Source organism: Cervus elaphus, chromosome 16, assembly GCF_910594005.1.
Source record: "Cervus elaphus chromosome 16, mCerEla1.1, whole genome shotgun sequence".
NCBI lineage: Eukaryota > Metazoa > Chordata > Mammalia > Artiodactyla > Cervidae > Cervus > Cervus elaphus.
The window spans coordinates 6,687,775-6,711,451 of NC_057830.1; the positions used below are offsets into that span (position 1 = coordinate 6,687,775).

General features: G+C 47.0%; 1 protein-coding gene across 4 annotated transcripts in view; it reads left to right on the top strand.

Moving 5' to 3' along the window:
- ASTN2 (astrotactin 2) overlaps positions 1–23,677 on the top strand; it is a 993,079-nt gene that overhangs the window by 706,660 nt on the left and 262,742 nt on the right. For all 4 annotated transcript variants that reach the window (XM_043927598.1, XM_043927599.1, XM_043927600.1 and 1 more), the window contains one exon: positions 19,597–19,721. In XM_043927598.1, the coding sequence (XP_043783533.1) occupies positions 19,597–19,721 (125 nt within the window). The remainder of the gene's footprint in view (positions 1–19,596; positions 19,722–23,677) is intronic.

The following is a 23,677-nucleotide window of genomic DNA, read 5'->3' on the forward strand; positions in this document are numbered from 1 at the left end:
ATGTTACTGGAAGCAGAAGTGATTGGGTTGGGACTCATGGCTTAGAAGGAAGGCTCTAAATGATGAGTTCATGCCCCCGTTCTGCTCTGCCGTGGTATTTTTGGTGCTTCCAGCTGGCGCTGGTGGTAAAGAACCTGCCTGCTAATGCAGGAGACTTAGGAGACTTGGGTTCAATCCCTGGGTCGGGAAGATCCCCTGGAGGAGGGCATGGCAGTTCACTCCAGTATTCTTGCCTGGAGAATCCCATGGACAGAGGAGCCTGGCGGGCTCTAATCCAGAGGGTCTCAAAGAGTCAGACTGGACTGAAGGGACTTCGCATGCACGCACGTGGTATTTCTGGATAGGAAGGGTGGGCTTGGGGGGTTAAAGGAATAACAGAGGGGGGAAGCGAGGCTGATTTCTAATGTCAAGGTTAACGTGCAGAATTTCACACTAGCTGCAGAGGTTAGACTAGGGAACCACTTCTCCCAGGATGATAAAGTAGTACAGATTCCAGAATTTATTAGGTAATTGAACTGAACAACTTCTAAATGTACTTCCCAGACTAAAATCTCTACTTTAAAACAGGAGTCAGCCAACTTTTTTTTTTTTTTCTGAAAGGCCCAGGTAGCATATATTTTCAGCTTTGTGGGCCATACAAATTCTAATGATAACTTCCAGACTCTGCCATTATAACATGAAAGCAGCAACAGATAATGTAAATAAATGGGGGTGGGGGTGGGGGCGGTCTGTGTTCTACCTAAATGTTACTTCTGAAAGTAGGAGGTAGGGGGCGGGACTGGATGAACTGGGAGATTAGGACTGACATAAATATATCACCAAGTGTAAACTAGATAACTAGTGGGAGCTCAGCTCAGTGCTCTGTTTGGATCTAGAGGGATGGGATGAGGAGGGGTAGGGAGGGAGGTTCAAGAGAGTGCGGATATATCTAGACATATTGCTGATTCACTTCATTGTACAGCAGAGACTAATAAAATGTAAAGCAACCATACCCGAATTAAAAATAAGAAAGTAAGTGGGGGCAGGATAGACTAGAAGGCTGCAGTCTGTCAACCTCTGCTGCATAACAGTACAGTTTAATAGACTATCTGCCTATGCATATTTTATCATTATTTTAATTAATAATTATTTTAGAGCAGTTTTAGATTTATACAAAAATGAAGAAGGAAGTACCTAGTACCTGTGACCCTCGATATCCCCTAACACATGGCTCCTCTTGTTATTAATATCTTACATTAAGGTGGTATGTATGTGACAACTGATGACCTGGTGTTGATGCAATGCTATTAACTACAGCCCATAGTTGATTTTGTGATGTACAGTTCTTGGGGTTTTGACAAATGCATAATGTCACGTGTCTACCATTATAGTGTGATACAGAATAGTTTCACCATTCTAAAAGTCCCCCGGAACACCTATTCATCCCTCCATCTCTCTCCCTGAACTCCTGGCAACTACTGATCTTTTTAACTGTCTTCAAATTTTACCTTTCCAAAATGTCATCTTGTTGGAATCATGCAGCATGCAGACTCTCTGACTGGCTATTCTCAGGTAGCAGCATGCCTTTAAAGTTTTTCCATGTCTTTTTGTGACTTGATGACTCATTTATTTTTATCGCTGAGAGTAGCCCCATCTTATGGATGCACCATGGTATTTTTAATCTAGTCATCTATTGGAGGATAACTCGGTTGCCTCCAAATTAATCAAGGATGAATAAGGTCACCGTCAGCACTCATGGGCAGGGTTTTGCTTAGACATAAGTTTTCCATTGATTTTAGTAAATATCAAGAAATACAACAGCTTCATCACAAACCGCCTAACTGCCTTTCAAAGTTGCTGTTCCATCGTCCATTCCCACCAGTAATGAACTCTCCCTGTGGCTCCGTCCACATCCTCACCAGCATTTGATGAAGTCAGTGTTTTCAATTTTAGCCATTTTAATAGTTATGTAACTTATTTTCATTCTCAATTCCAGAACGGCACTTGCCGTGCGTCTGTTCACATGCTCACTTGCTATCTTTTCTTTGGTTAGACGCCTGTTCTGCGCTTTTGTCACTCATTAAATCTGGTTGTTTGTTTTCTTACTGTGGAATTTGAAGTTTTCTCTGTGTAATTTGGACAGAATTCTTTTCTCTTTGAATACAAGTGTTTTATCAGATATGTATTTTACAGTTTTTTTCTCCCAGACCATAGATTATCTTTCCATTCTCTTTAACAGTGTCTTTCACAGAGCAGTTCTTAATTTTAATAAAGTCTGACTTATTTTTTTTCTCTAATGGATCATGCTTTCTATGTTTTATCTAAAAACTCATCACCAAACCCAAGATCAACAGGATTTTTCTCCTATGTTGTCTTCTTTTATAGTTTTGTGTTTTGAATTTCGGTCTATGACTAATTGGGGGTCAGTTTTTATAAAAAGTGTAAGGTCTGTGTCTAGATTTTTTCTTGCATGTTTGTTTGTTCCAACTCCCTTTTTTGAAACACTGCCCTTTCTCTGCTGAGTTGCTTTTGCTTCTTTATCAAATCTTAGTTGATAGATTTGTGTGGCTCTATTTCTGTGTTCTCTGTTCTATTCCCTGATCTATAATTGGTCTCCTATTCCACCAAAACAATATTGTCTGAATTAATGTAGGTTTATAATAAGTCTTATAGTCAGATAATATCAGTTCTCCGACTTTGCTTTTCCCTTCAGTTTTATATTGGCTGTTCTGGGGTTTTGGCCTTTCCATATACGATTTAGAATGAGTTTGTCGGCCTCTACAAAATAACTTCTTGGGATTGCATTGAATCTATAGATCAATTAGGGAAAAACTGACATTTTGACAACACTGAACGTGAACATAAATATCTTTCCGTTTATTTAGATCTTTGATTTCTTTCATCACTGTTTTTATAGTTTCCTCATATAGGTCTAATACATATTTTGTTAGATTTATACTTAAGCATTTCATTTTTTGGTGCCAGTGTAAATGGTATTGTGTTTTTAATTTCAGATTCCAAATGCTCATTGCTGGCATATTGGAAATAATTTCATTTTTGTAGATTAACTTCACATCCTATAACTCTGGCACAGTTGTTCATTAGTTCTAGGAATTTTTCGTTGCTGCTTTTGATTCTTTTGGATTTTCTACCATATATTATTAAAAACAACAAATTACATTCCTAATAATAATAATAATGATAGTTAAGAGTGCGTAGTGTGAGGAACCACGTGCATCCCATGGTTCACCATCACCGTGCATTTAGTTCCACAACCTAGAATCATCAGTACTGTTACTTAGTCCCTCCTACAAATGAGGAGAGTGAAATTTAATAAAGTGTGGCAGTTTATTTACAGTTGTAAAAGATAGGGAAAGCAAGACTTAAACTCGGTCCTTCTTACTGGGAAATAAATGATGATCATAGTAACAGTAACTGCCACTCAGTTAAACATATACCCAGCTGTTTATGCTCATTACGCCTTTGATCTTTGTAATTGAGTCTATCAAAACTGATACTATCGTGATGCACGTTTTACAAGCGAGGTAGCTGAGGCTCCTGAAATGAAATAGCTTTCCCAGGATCACATACCTCTTAAGAGATGGAGTTTAAGACCCATTCTCTGTGCGTGTGGGTACAGCTGTTGCAGGCAAACCTGAGCTTCAGCATGCCCACGTGATTGCATGTGACAATATGATCAGTAATTAACAAGGTTGAAAGGTAGATCCAGGGTCTTAGAAACTGAAATGAATTACATTTTGATGTCAGATTTTGAAAAGGCCAAAAAAGTGTGTTCATTAACTAGATTTTTGTTTTCCTAGGTCCCTTTAAAAGTTTGACATCCGTTGATTTTTAAGGCGCACTTAAAAGCCGTTTCCAACTGTCCTGTAACAGAACGCATACTTTACCTTGGTTATCATGTAAACTAGCTAGTGTCCACACTAGCTGGGTTCTGGGCTTGGCTGCAGCTGATGTCAGCTGTGTTGGGAACTGAGAATAAAGGAATGAGAAAGATGGTTAGAGCTCCTCATTAGCTCAGTGTTGTAGGAAGCACGTGTTGCTGCCTCTCTGTTGCCTTCGGGTGTTTTCTTCCTCCATTACTAATGACTAATGAAAAAGGGAATGAGAAAGAGGAGAGAGAGAGTGCGCAAACAAGAAAGCAGTCGCTGTTAGGTTTTTCTTCTACAGCATTAATTTTCTCATTTTGCAAAGCTCATTAGAGATGGCCATATGGGAAGACTTCCAAGATACCCTCGGGGGAAAGGGAAAGAAAGGGAAGTGGAAACTTGCGAAGATGTGACCCCAGCCACGCATTCACACCAGAACCAGCTATTCGGAGGTCACATGTTCAGTTTCCAAAGGGTACCTCATGGCTTGGATTAAATTAAAAAAAAAAAAAAAAAAGTTTTCCCTCTCTAACTACGACCAGAAATGATGTTATGATAAATGCATTAATGCTGTGTGGTCAGTTCAAATGTGCCTCTGAGTTTTTTTCCTATCTGTTGCTTTAAGTTAGAGCTTTAAACCATCTTCTTTTTTTTAATTTAAGTTTATATTAGAGTATAGTTGATTTCCAAAGCTGTATTAGTTTTGGGTGTACAGCAAAGTGATTCAGTTATACACACACACACATATGTTTATTCTTTTTCAGATTATTTTACCATATAGGTTATCACAGAGTAGTACTGAGTAGCGTATTCCTGAGTGGGGTTCCCTGTGCTATGAAGTAGGTCCTTACTGATGATCAGTTTTACATATAGTAGTGTCTATATGTTATCCCCAGCCTCCCAATTTATCTCCTTTCCCACATTTCCTCTTTGGTCACCCTAAGTTTGTTTTCCATGTTTGTGCATCTGTTTCTGTTTTCTAAGCAAGTCCATTTGTATCATTTTCTTAGATTCCATGTGTAACTGATGTCACGTGCTGTTCCTCTTTTCTCTGACTTACTCCATTTAGCACCACCGTCTCTGTGCTCTGCTTAGTCACTCAGCGTGTCTGACTTGGCGACCCCGTGGACTGTAGCCCGCCAGGCTCCTGTGTCCATGGGATTTTCCAGGCCAGACTACTGGAGTGGGTTGCCATTCCCTTCTCCAGGGGATCTTCCCAACCCAGGGATAGAACCTAGGTCTCCCACATTGCAGGCGGGTTCTTTACCATATAAGCCACCAGGGAAGCCCAAGAATATGGACTGGGTAGCCTATCCCTTCTCCAGGGGAACTTCCCAACCCAGAAATTGAACCAGAGTCTCCTGCATTGCAGGTGAATTCTTTACCAGATGAGCTGCCACAGAAGATAATCTCTAGGTCTATTCATATGGCTGCAAAGGCATGATTTCATTCTTCTTATGGCTGAGTAATATTCCATTGTATATATGTATTACACCTTTTTTATCCATTCATTTTTTTTCTTTTTTTTTCATTTATTTTTATTAGTTGGAGGCTAATTACTTTACAATATTGTAGTGGGTTTTGTCATACATTGACATGAATCAGCCATGGATTTACACGTATTCCCCATCCCGAGCCCCCCTCCCACCTCCCTCTCCACCCGATTCCTCTGGGTCTTCCCAGTGCACCAGGCCCGAGCACTTGTCTCATGCATCCCACCTGGGCTGGTGATCTGTTTCACCCTAGATAAAATACATGTTTCGATGCTGTTCTCTCGAAACATCCCACCCTCGCCTTCTCCCACAGAGTCCAAAAGTCTGTTCTGTATTTCTGTGTCTCTTTTTCTGTTTTGCATATAGGGTTATCATTACCATCTTTCTAAATTCCATATATATGTGTTAGTATGCTGTAATGTTCTTTATCTTTCTGGCTTACTTCACTCTGTAGAATAGGCTCCAGTTTCATCCATCTCATTAGAACTGATTCAAATGAATTCTTTTTAATGGCTGAGTAATATTCCATAGTGTATATGTACCACAGCTTCCTTATCCATTCGTCTGCTGATTATCCATTCATTTTTAAATGGACATTTAGATTGTTTTCATGTCTTGGCTATCGTAAGCAGTGCTACAGTGAATATTGGGGTCCATGTATCTTTTCAGATTGTGGTTTTCTTCACATATACGCCCACGAGTGGGATTGCTAGATCATATCATAGCTCTATTTTTAGTTTTTTAAGGAACCTCCATACCATTCTCCATTGTGGCTCTACCAGTTTACATTTCCACCAGCACTGTAGGAGGGTTCCCTTTCCTCTCCTCTCTCTCTGACATTCATTGTCTGCAGCCTTTTTGATGTTGGTCATTTTGATCAGTCAGAATGGCAACTGTATTGATGCCTTATGGCAACTTGATTTTCATTTCCCTAATAATTAGCATTGAAGCATCTTTTTATTCTTCTAATTTGGAGTCCAACCTACTAGAGGTCCAATTTCACAGTTTTTAAGATTCTTCTATATACCTAAAGCTTTGCTAGAAGCTGGAGAAGGAGAGAGAAGACATAGTCTCCGAATGTGGTAGAAATAGACACCCCACAACAATTTCAGTGTATGCTGAGGTAGGAAGAGAAGTATTCAACACACGGGGCTGAGGTCATTGCCCAGAGCATGAATAACTCTCCTAGAAGCCAGGAGTAGGGTATGTGGTTACAAAAGAATCAAACAACCAGGAAAAAAAAAAATTCCATGTATAAAGAAAAGACTCCCAAATTAGTGACCACCTGCCCTGCATTCTTATTATAGCTCTATCATGTGACTTGGACAAGCTGTGTATGCTGGGTGGAAAGGAGTAAAAGAGAAGAATTTGAGGTCTATTTCAGCTCTAAAATCTGCATCTTTCTTATTCGTAATCAAGGCTTTTTAAGGATGTTAGATTAAACTGTGCTGGAGCAGTGCTTTCTACAGCAGCAGTGGCTACCATTTCCTGAGAGCTGGCTAGTCTCTGGCCTTCTGCTGAGCTGTTCATACAATGGACTTTCTTAGTCTTTGCAGCAAGTGTGTGAGGCAAAAGTGAAATGGAAGTGTTAGCCACTCAGTCGTGTCTGACTCTTTGTGACCCCACAGACTGCAGCCTGCCAGGCTCCTCTGTCCATGGAATTCTCCAGGCAAGAATATTGGAGTGGGTAGCCATCTTCTCCCCCAGGGAATCTTCCAAACCCAGGAATTGAACCCAGGTCTCCTGCATCACAGGCAATCACAGGCAGATTCTTTACCATCTGAACCACATTATTCCCATTTTTTCCGATAAACCAACAGTTGTTCTTCAGTCGCTGGGTCATGTCCGACTCTTTGTGACCCCATGCACTGCAGCACGCCAGGCTTCCCTGTCCTTCACCCTCTCCCGGAGTTTGCCCACACTCATGTCTGTGGTGGGTGACGCTATCCAACCATCTCAAGCTCTGTTACCCCCTTCTCCTCCTGCTCTCAATCTTGCCCAGCATCAGGGTCTTTCCAGTGAGCCTGCTCTTCACGCCAGGTGGCCGAAGTATTGGAGCTTCAACTTCAGCATCAGTCTTTCCAGTGAATATCTAGGATTGATTTCCTTTTTCTTATAAAAATGATATTCCTGGTTTTCTGATAAGCAAACAGTGGCCTAGAAAAATTTAGCATTCTGTGCAACCAGAGCCACACAGGGGACTGTAGGTGGAACCCAGATACAAATTCAGATGTGTCTGGTTGCAAAGACTGCTTCAGAAAAGGTAAGAAAGAAGACCGACAGTGTCCACGGGATCGGGGCTTCTCCTCTTGGGAACTTCCTCTTAGCCCTTCATGCTGGAGCTGTTCAGACACATCTATGTTAGTTGAGGAAGTGGCCTCAGGGCTGAAAAGGCCCTCAGAGATGGGAAGTGACTTGCCACACAGCACGTTAATGGTGCGGCTTAACAGAACTGGTCTCATCCAGGGCAGGGGTGAGCAGGCATGAGGAACAATTAAAACACACGCTAGGATTTAGGGAGACTCAATTGCCTCAGCCCTTGGAGTCATTTAGCAAGTGCTTTTGTATTTCTGTTCTATGACTGCTATTCTGCTAGACCCTTGAGACAGACATGAATAGGGCCTTTCCACCCCATGTGGAAAGGCCCTAAGCACCAGAATATAAAGATCCTATTGGACTTGAAATATCTTTTTTTTTTTAACTTTTTCAACAATTTTATAAAAACTTCAAAACATCAACAGAGTTGAAAGAATTTTACAACAAATGTTCATATATATCTACCATTAAATTTGGTCATTAATATTTATATATATAACTACATATTTATCCTTCTGTCTATCCATCTTATTTTTTTATGTAATTCAAAGTAAATTTCAGACATTAGCACGTTTCTTCCCAAATACTTCAGCATGCATGTATAACTAGAATTCAGTATTTTGCTCATAGAAATATTTGTAAAGGTATAGGGAGATTGGCTTCTGACCTTGACTGTGATAAAATTAGCAGCTAGACCCACCCCCTGGGAGAGAGGGGGTGTCACGGGTACCTGCAGCCCAGGGACTGGAGAGAGAGATCTAGGCTAAGCGGTACCCCTCCATCATCCGGGCAGCTGTTTGCTCGGGCCAGGGGATTCTGCACCCAGACCCTGCACCTCTGTGTAAGGAGGCAGGGGTGGGCTTGGATCTCATTTGGCTGCACGCGCACATCTGTGTGATCTGGGGTAAGACTGATTTCCCTCTTCAGATCTCATTTGTAGCATCTGAAAAGCAGAGATAATGGTAGCACTTGCTTGGGAAAATGCAGAGGTTGGACCTAGTGATGGCGAACGTTCCCCACCCCTAGCTCTGAAATGTTATGCCCTGCTATCGGGACTTTGATTCCAGCTCTTGAGAACCGGAGGGACCGTTCAGGAGGATGCTGCAGAGGCCCTGATGACAGCAACTCGGCTTGTTCCCCGTGTTGTGACAGGATGAGGAGTCCCGGTGCTGACACACACAGGCGAGGAGATGGAGGGCGAAGTGGCTGAGGAGAAGATAATGTTTCTCTAGCCTGCAATTTCTTTCAATTTCAGGGATCGCAATTACTAGGGCAGGAGTTAGTAACATCCATGCCTGGAATGCTAAAGTGAGTTTGGTGCCACTGGCGGAAGCCTTTTTGCATTTAAAGAGGGGAAACTTAGGCAGTGTGAGACCCAGGCTTCACATTCCGTGTGTGTATGTGTGAGTGTGTGTATGTGCGTGTGAATTATCGTTGTTATTTAGTCACTAAGTTGTGTCTGACTCTCTTGTGACCCTACGGACTTGTAGCCTGCCAGCCTCCTCTGTCCGTGGGATTTCCCAGGCAAGAATACTGGAGTTCGCCATTTCCTTTAACAGGGGATCTTTCCAACTCAGGGATCGAGCCCGCATCTCCTGCACGGGCAGTGGATTCTTTACCACTGAGCCTCCAGGGAAGCCCGTGTGTGTGAACACACACCTGTATGTGACTGCGGGTGGAGCAGGAGTGAGAAAGACAGGTGTGAGGACGCTCAGAGAAGAGGGCGGTTGCGGGGAGGGAAGGTGACAGTCCTGATTTAATTTTATGCGACCCTAGGAAAATGACCTCGCTTCTCTGCACCCCAGTTTCCTCACTTTTATCATTGAGGTGATGATACTGAAGTTGCAAGGTTATTGAAGAGTGTTCTAGTTTGTTCAGGCTGCTATAACAAAACACTGTAGGCTGGGGGGCCTGAAGAGCAGACATTTGTTTCTCACCATTCTGGAGGCTGGGGTGCCCAAGCTCGAGGCACTCACAGATTTGGTGCCTGGTGAAATCTCACTCTCTGGCTTACAGATGGCACTTTCTCCCCATGTCCTCACATGGCAGAAGGGACAAGTAGTTCTCTGAGGCCTCTTTTATAAGGACACACATTCCATTCATCAGGGCTCCGCCTTCCCAGAGGCCCCACCTTCACATACCATCATGCTGGATTTAGGTTTCAGCATATGAATTTGGAAGAGGTGGCTGAGGCGCTGATCCAGGCCTCACAGGAGGATTGCTGTACCACAGCTGAATGCATTCCCCCACTCCCCCCCCCCCGCCGCCCCATTCTCATTCCATTCAACTAGGAGGCGTACATTCGTTCACTGAATACGCACTTATTAAGCCCCTAATTTGTGCTTCAGCTACTGTGTCAAGGCTGGATCCATAGAAATGAATAAAACAGATAGGGTCCTGGTCCTGTCATGTTCCTGGTCCAGTGAGAGAGACAGAAAGTGACCAGGACTGAAAGTCCAGTGTGAAAATGCTAGGATAGGGGATGGATGGGAGCTGTGGAAACTCAGGGAAGGGGCACTGATCCCCCAGATGAACAGAGAGACATCAGCAAAGTCCTGGGTGGGGGCACAAAACTGGAGGGTGGTAGGCAGAAAAATGGCCCCAGGGATGTCCATGTTTTAATCCCTAGAATAAATTATCTTACATGGAACAGGGAGATTAAGGGTGCAAGTAGAAATAAGATGGCTAATAGTTGATCTTGAAGTAAAGGGATTATCCCATATAATCCAGGTGGGCCCCATGTAATCTCAAGGGTCCTTAAGTGGAAGACAGAGGCCAGAGAGGAACTCAGAGCCTTGTGATGTCAGAAAGACTTGACTTGTCTTGACAAGCTTTGAAGATGGAGCTAAGGAATGGGAGTGTTCTCAAAAAGCCAGAAAAGGCAAAGAGATGGATCCTCATCTAGAACCTTCAGAAAGTATGTGTGCGATTGGCTGACACCTAGACTTTAGCCTGGAAACCCCTGTCAGGCAGCTGACTTACAGAAGCATAAGATAATAAGTTGATGTCATTTTAAGCCATGAGGGTTGCCGTGATTCGTCGTGACAGCAACAGAACACCAGTACATGGAGCCAATGGTATCCTGGAGTTAGAACTGACCTTTGAGCCGGTCCTTCTGGCCACGGGATGGTAAACACATTGGAGGGACAAGGCTGGATACTGAGAACTCAGTTATCAGACTGCAGTGATAGGTCCTGGGAGAGCGGGTGGTGGCCGAAACCAGAACAGACAGCTGGTGTATGCTGCGTCTCCACCAGACTCCGGAATGAGAGGTGGATCTGCCAAATAGATCCTGAAGCCAAGACCCACCAGGCTTGGGATGGAGACAGGCGTGCAGGGCACGGCCATCCATGGCGGCGCTGTCCAGCCTGTCCCGTTACTCTTCTTCCACCCCCACCACCGGCAGCGATGATGGCGACCAACAGGTTCTACCTCCTGAGGCTCCCCCAGACCGGCACTCTTCCCTGTATTCTGCCATCCAACTCCTCCATCACGTCTTGGCTGGGTTGCTGCAAAATTCAAACTGGCTCTCCCCTGCCCAAGCCTTGCCCCTTTCCCAGCCCATCCTCCACCCTGCATCCGGGCAGTGATTCTAAAGCTCCAGCTGGATGGCATCACTCTCTTGCCTCAAACCTTTAATGGGTCTCCTTGCCCTCAGAATAACCACATTCTTTAGCATCACATACTGCATGTACACGCACGCACCCACACACCTTTGGCTTGACAAGCTGTTACTTGTGCCTGGGCCCCACGACCACCTCCCTTCCTCACTCTCTCCCTGGATAACCCCTCCCTGGGTTTCTGAACCTCCTCTATGAATCTTAAACTATTACATTTTAACCTGTACCCATGTCTTTAACTAGTTAAGGGTTCAAACTTGTTTTTTTTTCACTGCAACTCAGTTATGCAGAACACTGTAGTCTTCTTTATTTTCTACAGTTGAACTAATCTTTCCCTCAAGTTTTGTTTCCACTGATAACAACAACAAAAAAAGGAGTCAACTTGCCAATTAAGGATACAGAACATACTCTTTAAGATAACTGTCTGGTCTATTCAGAGTTTAACACCTCACCAGCCAGCCTTGTCTTTCCCTTGCCAGGCAGTCTCCCCAGCTTCCACTTGACCTGAAGGTACAGACAAGCCTGAAGGTGGGAGCATGACATCGGTACAGATGTGGTCTGATCCTTGCTGGCATTTACTGAATGATGGTTTCCTGTTTGAGCTTGGTTCTCAGCCCTTGCGCTGGCATCCATGGTGATACATGGATGGTCTTAGGCGTTTCTTTTGAGAGGAGCTACGTGTTGGAATCCACTGCCAAGTCCAAAGTCATGAAGTCCCCACTCACTATCGGACCCTTGTTCTAATCTCAGGTCTCCTTTCCCATCCTGCTTCCATGGGAGGAGGGGGTTTGTACCAGAAAGTCTTGTCTTATTCTCTCTACCCTGTGGGTACAAGACTTTGTGGGTGGGGAGCTGACTTCTCCTGGTCCTTGCCCACCTCCTGCTAGCCATGGGACCTCCTGTCAGCTTGTCAGATAAAGGGGCTCACAACGCCCCCCCAAGACTATATTCAGATCTGGGGGCACAAACCCTGTTGCTGCTGTTCACCCCCATCCCCGTGGATTTTTCCCCAAACTCTTGTTGGTATTTAAACATGTGTTGGAACCGCCCTCGAGGCTGCGGTGAGTAAGGAGGGGTGTGGACTCCCAAAAAGCCCCGAAATAGGGTCAGTGACTCTCAGGCCTGAACTCTTGGCCTCTCGGCCTTGGTCTTCTGTCCGCCACAATGCCTCCCCAGGCTAGTGGCAGAAAAAGGGTTTTCACCTTCCTTTCTCTGTCCTCTGGGAACTCTGCTGAGGTCATAGCCTGTACCAACTGCATGTTAAAATAAGATATTATGATCTGGGTCAGTCAGGCCTGCCTTTGATATAGAAGGGACCTTCACTCCCAGCACAGGCTGGCTTTCGAAACTGTTGTCTAGCTCAAGACAGTACAAAGTCAGCTTTGAGGTCTGACTCAAAACTGAGGGATGGCTCTCTTTCTTTTCTAGAAGGCATCCGCTCTTCTATCGAAGGAGCGGATGTCTTTGATTTAGCAGGTGGGCTGCCATAGACCAATATGGTTTATAGGGAATGAAAAGGTCTTCATTTTTAACATTTTCAATGCTATCATTCAGCTTGCACACATATACACACGTATGTAGGAAGCGTTTGTACATGTGTCTCACACTAGACTGTGAGCACCTTGAGGATGGAGAGCGTCTGGTTTTTCTTTGTTTTCCCAATGCCTGGCACATAATAGTGAACATGTGTTGAATAAATGAATGAAAAGTTGAACGAAAGAATGACTCGGTTTGGAACACTGAAACAGAACACTTGCCTGAAGACTCCTAATTAAGAAGCAAATCACATGAGAACAGTTTCTGTCTCCCAGAAGGGCAGAACTTGGGATGGGCGTGAACAAGTGTGAGCATCAGTTTAATCAACATGAGACCCTATGCTTCTGGCACCTACAGGATGGCTGCAAGATGTGGTCCAATGCCTCTCAGTCTGAGGTTCAGAGAAACAAACATTAGGCACCAGTCAGTCGCCCACCCCTCCCAGTTCCAGAGGTAGGGAGGAGCTTTCCCCAACCACCCAGCCAGGCAGTGATCAAAAGCCATGAGGAGGACAGGCCCCCAACTCCTTGATCCCAGAAGAAACCACATCTTAGCCAGTCATCTCACTTGGCAAAAAGACGCCGTTTAGCTGGAGGTAAGTTACAGGTCCCGGTTTAAACCAGGGGAGATGCCCTCATGAGTATTGGGAGTTTGGGGGCATCCTTTTTGGGCATGCTCTTGGGTGGACAGCCTCAGAGTGCCAGGGAGAGTGGCCCCTCCCTGCAAACTCAGCAGCACGAAGGCCAAGATGCCTCGTCTTCTCTCCATAAGAAAAGGCTGCAGACAGTGCTGGCTGGCTCTGGGATGATTTACTTCCCTGAAATACCTCAATTTAAATGCTAATTTCCTCGGAACTGAGGGGTGATCGGCTCTTGCACGCTGGTCGCTGTGTATTAATGTATCCAAAATGCTTATACATATTCTTAGACGGGGACGGGCAAGAAGGGAAACCTTGGTAGGGGTGGGGGAGGACGGCCAGGGAGCCCAGCTCCCTCTCGCTTGGCATTCCTATCAGCATGGAGCAAGGCTGATGAGAGGAAAGCTACAGGAGGCGCGTGCTCTGGGGGCATGCTGCCCAGGTTTGTGTGGCTCCCAGGCGGTGTGCCGGCAGCATGGGGACTGAAGAGGCCGCCTCCCCCTCGGCACGCAGTTGAACAGATGCTTAGGGGGGAGCTTGGGCTGTGAGCAGGCACTGTGCTGGGCCCTCCGAGGCTCTCAAAGAAATCCAGAATCTGGTGTGGAATTCAGGAAAAGAGACTGGCATTAAAGATAACTCAGGGAGAACTCCCTGGTGGTCTAGTAGTCGGGATTCTGAGCTTTCATTGCCGAGGGCCCGGGTTCAATCCCTGGTTAGGGAATTAAGATCCAGCAAGCCAAGTGGAATGGCCAAAAACAACAACAACTCTATGTGAATCCTCCTCCTCACCCCTCGAAGTTGAACTCATCACTCCTGTTTTGCAGATGAAGTTACCAAAGCTCATCAAATGAAAGTTCCTTCTTCAGGGGATCTTTTGGACCCAGGAATTGAACCCGTATCTTCTGCTTAGCAGGCAGATTCTTTACTACCAAGTCTCTAGGGAAGCCCCCGGCCCTGGAGAGGCAACAGTAGATGGGATGGCCCTCATGGAGCCCACAGTCTAGTGGGAAGAGAGGTATCCAGCCAGGTCCCTATGCATATCTCTGGATTAGGAACTGTCAAAGTCCTCATGGATGAAAAGAGCAAGATTCTTTTTTCTTTTTTTTCCCCTCAGGCTTCATAATTAGCTTTTTTTTTTTTTTTTTGTAGTCATCAGATTAATTTTTTTTTAACACCATAAACACTTGTCTTGTATTAACAATGCTGTGATAGTTTCAGATGGATAGCAAAGGGACTCATTCATATATATATATGTATATATATAGATATATATATATGTACATGTATCCATTGTCCCCCAAACCCCCCTCCCATCCAGGCTGGCACATAACATTGAGCAGAATTCCAGGTGTTATAGAATAGTCTTGTTGGTTATCCATTTTAAATATTACAGTGTATACATGACCTTCCCAAAGTCCCTAACTATCCCTTCCCCCCAGCAACCATAAGATCATTTTCTAAGTCTGTGAGTAAAGAGCAAGATTTTATGAGGGTGTAACAGGGGAAGTGACCCAGGGAAGGTCTCTCCAGGGCAGAGGATTAATGTGGGGTCGGAGTGACAAGTAGGAGTTGGCCTGGTTCAGGGGTGGGGGAGGGGCAAGAGCTTTCCAGGGAGAAGGCAAATCCCGAGTGGATCCTTTGCAGGAAGTGAGTATGCCCCATAAGAGGAACATCAGGCCAGTGGGTGCAGCCTGGCAGTGGGCAGACGGTAGTGCTTCATGAAACCAAGCAGAAGGAAGAGGCAGGGCCTAGATGGTGGAGGCCTTTTCACACAGTGCCTGCATTCTGCTGCAGGCACCTCTGCTGATTCCCCCTGCTGAACCCCTAGGGTTCACCACAGTCCCTGGAACATGGGGGAACCCCAATACAAGTTTGTGGAATAAAAGAGACCTCCCGCTCCCAGAATTCTCCTGAGACCCAGGGGCCCAGGATGTGCTGTTTCAAACATCTGATGAGTTGTTTCCATCTAGTATCAGTTGAGATGGAACTATTTTCATGGATATTTGGGGGGAGAGGTTTGTACAACGAAGCAGTACCCCTGTTGCTATTTGAGACACATACATTTATGCACACACACACACACACACACACACACACGGCTACATCCCTGGGCTCAGAAGCACGCCTGTCTCAGGTTACTCTGGATCAAGAGCACGTGGTCAGGACTGATCCCTTGAATGTGTGCTTCCTGAGTAACAGATGCTAAGCTAGGAGCCCCCTTGCCACTTCCTGATGGTGGACCTCAGATGGACAAGTTCCCAAACCTCTCTGAGTATCCATCTCTTCATGTGCAAAATGGGAATAATAAGAGTAGTTATATGATGCACGCATGTATTTTGGCACACTACCAAGCTCATCGCAGATGACCAAAAATAGGATCAATACACAAATAGTACTTACTCTTCTTCCTATCTTCCTTTTATTAGGATTCGGTAGTTGCCTGATAGCTTTTACTACACACGTACCCACCCATACCCAAGCTCTGAGAATCTGGATTTGTTTTCGGGCCAACTGAGTTTAGGCGAGCACCCTGCTGTCCTCCCTTCCCCAGGCAGGTGGATTCTGAAGCTGCCCTCTGGGCTCTGTCTGAGGTCCCCAGCCCAGGGGAGCATCCCCAGCTCCACTCCTTGCGTGTGCTGTTTTGCCTCCCGGGAGAGCTGATGGATGCGAAGGCCCCGGGCGCCCTCTGCTGGCAGAGGCCATGCAGGACTTGTGGCCATCGCCCAGGCAGACGCCAAGGGGCGCAGCCCGGAGGGACCGCCCAGGCCCTTGGTCTCGGCTGCTGCTACCTTTTCGCTCCCTGACCCGCCCCCACCCCCTTCTCCCTGCTCTTTGCACTAGCTTGAGAACTCCCATCTTTCCATGGTCTCCCTCTTTGCCATGCTTTTCCTCGAGACCCTTCCTATGGCCTGGAAGCTCAGGGAGACAACTTCCCTCCAAGCAGAAGAAGAGTATGAGCTGGCCCCCTGCCATCCCGAGGCTGGCACTGTGCTGCCACGCACTGAGGTCAGATCTGCCCACAGAGTCAAGCCTGGCTAAAGAGAAGGCGAAAGGTTAGAGGAGAGGACCGTGGCGCTGGCGAGAGGGTCACTGTCCTCCTCCTCTGCAATTAGAAAATCAAAGCCGGAGAAGCTGTGAGGTGGTGATGCTAGATGGTAAAGTGAAAAGTGATAAGCTTGCCTTCAGCTCCCTCTTTCCAAAGGTACTTGATGTGTCAGTCCAGGGAAGTCAGTTCACATCTCAGAGCCTGTATGGGGCAGGGGCGGGAGGTGGGGGAGGTGTGATCATGCCATCTCATGGTGTTGGATAAGGGTCCTGAGGTCACCTGCAGAGAGGGGCACTGGTGTGTAAGTCACAATGAGTAACAGACCCCTTCTTTCGGCGTCAGCCTGTCTGGGCTCAGCACACCGCGGGATGCTCCGGCTCTTCCAGCCTTGAGAGCCTGTGACGCTTGTGGACAGCATCTTCAGCGCCCCGCACCTTACAGTAATGTGGGGTGTGGGTTCTGGGGTCAGACCGCCTGAGATCTCCCTTCCCAGCTGTGGTTTTAAGCAGTTACATAACTGTTTTGAGCTTCAGTTTGTCCACCTCTGAGCTGGGGTTGGGGGGTGGGCGGAGTCTTGATGGCATCTAATCCATGTGGTTGGGTGAGAGCTCATGTAAAGTACATGGAACATTGCCTGGTGCCTAGGAGGTGCTCAGCCAACAGCTATGCCTTCATCCTTATTACTGTGATTTCATTAAGGCAGGATGAAGCGCTCTCAGGGTCCCTAATTGACAGATGAGAAAACTGAGGTTAGGGGGCTTTGCTCCAGATTACCCAGCGAGGATGCAGTGTGGACACAGCAGGATGCCAGTCTTCAGAGCCGTCTCCCTCGTGCCCTCGTGAAACAAGTGTTTGGGTCTCTCGGGGAAGGAAGAGACCTTGGGTCTCATGTGCAGAAGCCTCCTGCCCTCCGGAATCCGCAGTAACCAACCCCACTGGCTGTTCTGCGTGGCTGGTGTATTGTCTCCCCCACACGGCTGGGAAGATCTCAAGGCCTGGGGGAGAATCCAGTCTGTCTCCGGGTCCCTGAGTACTTGGCTCAGGGCTCCACTCAGCACGTGTTTGTTGAATGACTAGGGCAGGGGGACACCCTTCACCTCATTATGTCTCTAAGGGAAGCTCCGTAAACCAGAAGCTATCACATGAGGGGCACAGGAGGAAGCTTTGTTGCATGCTACTTGGGGGCACTTCCATGGCCCCTGGCAGGCTCTCTTTTTATATTCACGGGGCTGTTCCACATACCCAAGTGTGCAGACAAATCAAAGGCCAGCCACCAACACCTAGGCAGAATCCATGATCACAGGCACACATGTAGATGAACATGGGCACATGCATGATGCCCAGAATAGCATGCTTACATGTACAAGTTTGGACCCAGAAACTCAGCATCACACACACACATGCCTAGTCAGCAGTCCCAGGCCCAGCCACTTACCTCCCCAGGTGTGCAGTCAGACAGACCTGGTTCCAACCCCAACCTGACTCCCTCTTAATGCTGAACCTCATTTTTTGTGTGTGTAAAATGAAGATAATGATGACTGCCTTGTGGGTTGTTGTGAAGATTAAATGATTAAATGGATGTGAAGTGCTTAGCCAGGTCCTAGCAAAGTATAGAAGCTTAGTCGCTAATTGTCAGAGACGATGATGACAAAGATGCTGGTGATGTTGAAGGTGGAGATAATGTGTCCACCCCTGGAATCCGACCTGCTCAGGGATCAGACATGGAGAACGTGTTCTCTAAATGAATGAATAGGGGACACGTTTCACAGGTGCCTGGGGTGCAGTACTTGGGGACGTGGAGCACAGACGGGAAGGTGACCCAAGCCACACAGCGCTTGCACATTTCCTTTTGAACTGCCTGAGATCCAGGCTTCAAAGGCATTGCTTTGGCCTCACGGATTTTTGCTTGCCTCTCTCTGGTTTTCATTTCAAGGCTGTCCATTCCAGGTGGCAAAATGAAGTGATAAACATCCCCTCCCTTTGTTCTTCGCCTTCCCTCCTCCTCCTCTCCAGCTTGTGGTCAGTGTCTCTAACTCTGAGGATTTATGAATAAAAAGGGACCTCAGAACTCAGGTTTGAACGTGAAAATGCCCTGGATTCTGTCCATGACAAGTGTCTGTCAAGTTTCCCTTGCATGCCCCCAGGTATGGCAAGCTCACCACCTCTCAGTGACAGGCTGTTCCAACTTCAGGCACATCTATTTCAAAGATTGAAGCATGTCTTCCTGCAATGCATAGTCACCCTGTTCCCCCGCACCTTAAGGCTACCTTTGTTCAGGGTTCAGTGGCCTGAGTTCACCCTGAGGTCTGTCTTCTGTTCGCTGGGGTGGTCTTGCAGGGAAGGGACAGAGGCACCCGGAGAAGCTGGGACAGAGCGACCACTGGCCTAGGAGTGGGGAGATCTGCTCTTGCGTCTGAGCCATGGGATCTCCATGACAGTTTCACACCCCTTCTCCAGGCTTCAGTTTGCCCACCTCTGAGAGGAGAAGTCCGATCTGAAAGATATCTTGGGATCCTTTCACTTGAGCACGCAGACACTGCTTCTCTCCAGCTCAGCTCTCCAGCCCTCACCCCCTCTTTCCTCAAGCACTCCACGCTATCCCCCAGTTCCCTCTCGTGCTGGCTCACCATCATCACTGCTTATGTAAGGGGACGTTTCACAGCCAAATATACAGTTTATGGAACATCAGACTGCGTCCCGAGCAGCTGGCAGCTTTATCCCGTTAAATGTTTCAAACTACCCTGAGATCTCACTTTTATAGACAAGGAGACCGAGGTTCCGAGTGGACCAGCAGCTTGCTCTCAAGACCGTGCAGCCAGTCAGAGGTGGGCCGGGATTCAAGCCCCAGCCTGCTGGGTTCTGGAAGCTGTCATCAGCACTCTGTTCTCGGGGCTGGGATTCAGGGAGCCAGAGGACTCCATCCCAGCAAGCCCGTCCACCCCCCACTCACCAGTCTCTCCTGTGACTCGGGGCTTCCTGCCCTCCTGCCCCACAGCCCCCCCTCGCTGCCCACTCCCCCTGCCCCCCAAGGCCTCCAGCCTCTGCTTCCTCGACCTGGCAGTCTCTCTGCTCCTCTCCACAGGGAGAACAACTTCATCAAGGACTTCCCGCAGCTGGCCGACGGGCTGCTGGTGATCCCGCTGCCGGTGGAGGAGCAGTGCCGGGGGGTCCTGTCCGAGCCCCTCCCGGACCTGCAGCTGCTCACTGGTAAGACACGCAGATCCTGGATTCCTGCCCTCCGCCCCACCCCCGGCCTTCCCCCTGACCACACCCTGGTCTCCAGGATCAGCCGCTCAGCACGTCCAGGATGGGCCCTGCCATGCCCCTGTGCCAGTGAGGGACGGGATGTGAAAGGGGCCTGCTGTTCCTAGGGCTCTTAGGGGCAGCGAGGAACTGGGGGCTTCCCTGAGACTCCAGACTCTGAGCTGAGGCCGGATTTACCCTCTCGGCAAACTTCAGTAGGCAGCGCAGTGTTATTAACCACAGCCACCAGGCTGCACGTGGGATCAGCAAATACATCCATCCCCAGAACTGAACCTCTGGACCCTTCGGCCAGCATCTGCTCATCACCCCACCTGCCACCAACCAGCCTATTCTCTGCTTTAATGAGTTCAAAGGTTTTAGATACCACACGGAAGTGAGACCATGCAGTGCATTTTTTTTAAATTTATTTATTTTTAACGGAAAGATAATTGCTTTACAATATTGCTTTGCTTTCTGCCACACATCAGCATGAATCAGCCACAGGTATACATATGTCCCCACCTTCTTGAACCTCCCTCCTACCGCCCAGCCTTTCCCACCTCTCTTAGCCATACCATGGAGCACATTGGAGTCATGTCTAATGAGATGGATGAACCTGGAGCCTATGATACAGAGTGAAGTATGCCAGAAGGAGAAAAACAAATCCTATGTGTTAACACATATGCATGGAATCTAGAAACATGCAGTTCATGTTTAAGTCATTCTAAAATAAAGCAAGTGGACCTTCCCCACCCCCACCCCAACCAGGAGCCTCTTCACTTACGGCGCATCAGTTATGCAGCTTGTTTTTGAACGTGGGCACTGAGCCGTGCGGTAGGGTGGTATTATTTTTCTCCTTTTGTAGCTGAGGCGTCCAGGCTCAGACAGGTGGAGGGAGCAGCTGAAGGCCACACAGCAGGTCTGCCCGAACCGGGACCGGTGCTGTGGCTCCAGCTCTTCTGCCCTTTTCACTCCCCTCTGCTGCTCCCTGCACCCCCCGCCACCCACAACCTCTGTCTCTCCCCTCCGAGGAGGAAGCAATCTTCGGCAGGCTCTCCTGAAGCTTGTATTTTTCCATCCCACGGCAGGATGCCCTCTGCTCCTCCTCATCTGCTCCCAGTTCCTCTCTTGCCCTTTTATGGGGGACTTTTCCAAGTTGTAAGGGCCCTGACTCTGCCTCTGTGATAGAACCTTGTGGTTCTGCATTAGTGGTACAGACTCTTAGGGTTATTTGTTTTGATTTGGGGTTCCTTAATAAAGGGACCATTACATTTTAAGAGTTATTTGTTTTTGTTGTTCATCAGAAAAAAAACACCTCTCCCCATCCCAGGGCTTCATGTCACTCCTAATCCTTGCGTGGGAATCTAGGACAGGATCAGGTAAGATGGGGGTCAGGAGTTGAGTAGGACCAAGGATGGTTTGTGGTCAGGAATGAGAGGCAAGAGAGTGAGTCAGTAAACAGGTATTTGTTGACAGCCTGCTATACATCAGGCTCTGTTTTGGAGTATTGGAACCTCTGTACTCCAGGCTGCACAGGAGTAGGAATAATGTAGACCATGGCCTTGACCTCAAGCAACTGACATTTCACTGAAAGAGCTTATATTCCAGGTGGAATCCAGTATGGACCAGGAATGGGGCAAGCATAGGATGGAATGATGATTACTTACAGGGGAGGCTTCGGGAGGGGATGAGGGGCAGACAAGCTGGTCTTGTAAATGTTTTGATCAGTGAAAGAGGCAGTAGGTTTGGGACTTTTGTTTTTGTTTATTTGATGTTGTTGTTGTTGCTTTTGTGTTTCGTTTTGGTTTTTTCTTTTGGTGCTTAGTCGCTCAGTTGTATCCGACTCTTCGCAACCCCATGGACTGTAGCCAACCAGGCTCCTCCGTCCATGGGGGATTGTCCAGGCAAGAATGCTAGATTGGGTTGCCATGCCCTCCTCCAGGGGATCTTCCCAACCCAGGGATCGAACCCAGGTCTCCCATACTGCAGGCAGATTCTTTACCATCTAAGCCACTAGGGAAGCCCTTTGGACACTGTCAGTTCAGTTCAGCTCAGTTCAGTCGCTCAGTCGTGTCCGGCTCTTTGCGACCCCATGAATCACAGCATGCCAGGCCTCCTCCCTGTCCATCACCAACTCCCGGAGTTTACTCAAACTTGCTACCACCGAGTAAATGAGCTGCATCAACAACCTGTACTGAAATGTTTGCCTTGTTCCCTTGGGGATGGCCCTGGTTGCCAATACCCCCTCCCAGTCTGCTCCAAATTAGGAAGGGCAATCATAGATGGGGCAGGGACTTCCCTGATGGTCCAGCGGTCCTGCACTTCCACTTCGGGGGGCAAGGGTGTAATCCCTGGTCGGGGAACTAAGATCCTGTATGCGGAGGCACAGCCAGAAAGGTAATAATAATTAGATGAAACAAGATTAAACATTTAGAAAAAAGTAATAGTAGATGGGGCAGAGGCTGCCTGGGGCTGGCGTCCGGTCTTCCCGTGCAGACTGTTTCCTTCACCCTGACTGAAGCACGGCCCTGTCCTCCTCTCCCACCTTCTCTCCTCCTCTCCCCAGTGTCTGCTAAGGACGGGCAGGGCAGGCAGAGCAGATAAACAGAGAGGACGTATTTCTAACAAAACAACCTTGCTCCAGTGGACTTATCTTTGGGGATCATGAATATTTTACTTTAAAATGAAAGCCTCTAAAAAATTACATTATTTCTGAAAAGGCTAGGGAGGGAAAAAAAAGAAAAAAAAGAAGTTGACAGTAATGGACAACTTTAATACTGCAGTAATGTCCAGGAAGAAATCATTTGTTCCATGAGATTCTCATTTTAATCTTGGTATCAAATACCTCTTTAAGTGCCTCCGCACCAGGGGACAAGAGAAAAGGATAGAAAATGTGCCTGCCATTTGCCGAGGATACATAACAACAAAAATAATAACTGCTGATGTGACTAGCATTTCTTTTTCATGTCTTTTTTTTTTTTTAATCCTGATTACAAAAAAGGGAGTCTGCAGTGCTTAGAGTAGAAAATTTAGAAAATGGAGATGAATATAAATCAGAAAACAGGAATCTTTTACGCATCCACTTGCTAACCAAGTTAACCACTTGTTAACATTTTGTTGTGTTATTTTTTTTTCTTTATTTATGTTTTGTGTATACTTGGGTTTCAAAAAACATGTTCTATGAAACTTGAGTGTCATTGGGCCCTAGAAATGGGGCTCCTCAGCCAAAGACATTTGCAAAACGCTGCACGCAGTCTTCCTGTACCTTTAAAATGTATATTAATTTATTCAAGGAGCTGAGAAATTATACAGTCTGTTTTTTTAAAATCTTGTTTAACTTTGTTTAGCCAGTGTTTCTCGATCTTGTTTAAAATGGGAAGCTTTTATGTGTGCACACAGGTATTTTATGAGACGTCAAAGGACGTCTCATGTTTCCCTGTTAGGAAATAGTCTGTGCAGGGTGGGCGGCCATAAAAGGTCAGCTAGTGAATGTGCGGGGCTTTGCACGGGGTCTGTGTCACAAGTGCTTAGCTGCGCTGTCTTTGTACAGAAGTAGCCTCAGGCCGTAGGTGATGCAAGGGCCCCCAGTCCACATGCCGGACATTTCGAGGTGATCAAAAGACTCCCACTGCTCTTAGTTTATTTGAGTCTCACAACACGCCTACGAAATAAGGTCAGCCTAGGTAGCCATGGGATCCGAAGGGGAAACTGAGGCACCACAGTGTCTAGCGCCCCTTGGCAAATTGCCTCCGGGGTTAAGTAGAACCAGAAACCCACTCTGGCTTGTAGGGTAAAGGGGTCATGTGAGCTCCAGAGCAGAGAGAAAAGGGCGGCTTGAGGCCGAGGTCAGAGGCCAGGAAGGAAGAGGCCTGGAGGCGGGGTGCAGATCCCACCGTCGGCCAGGAGCACCGAGCCTCTGT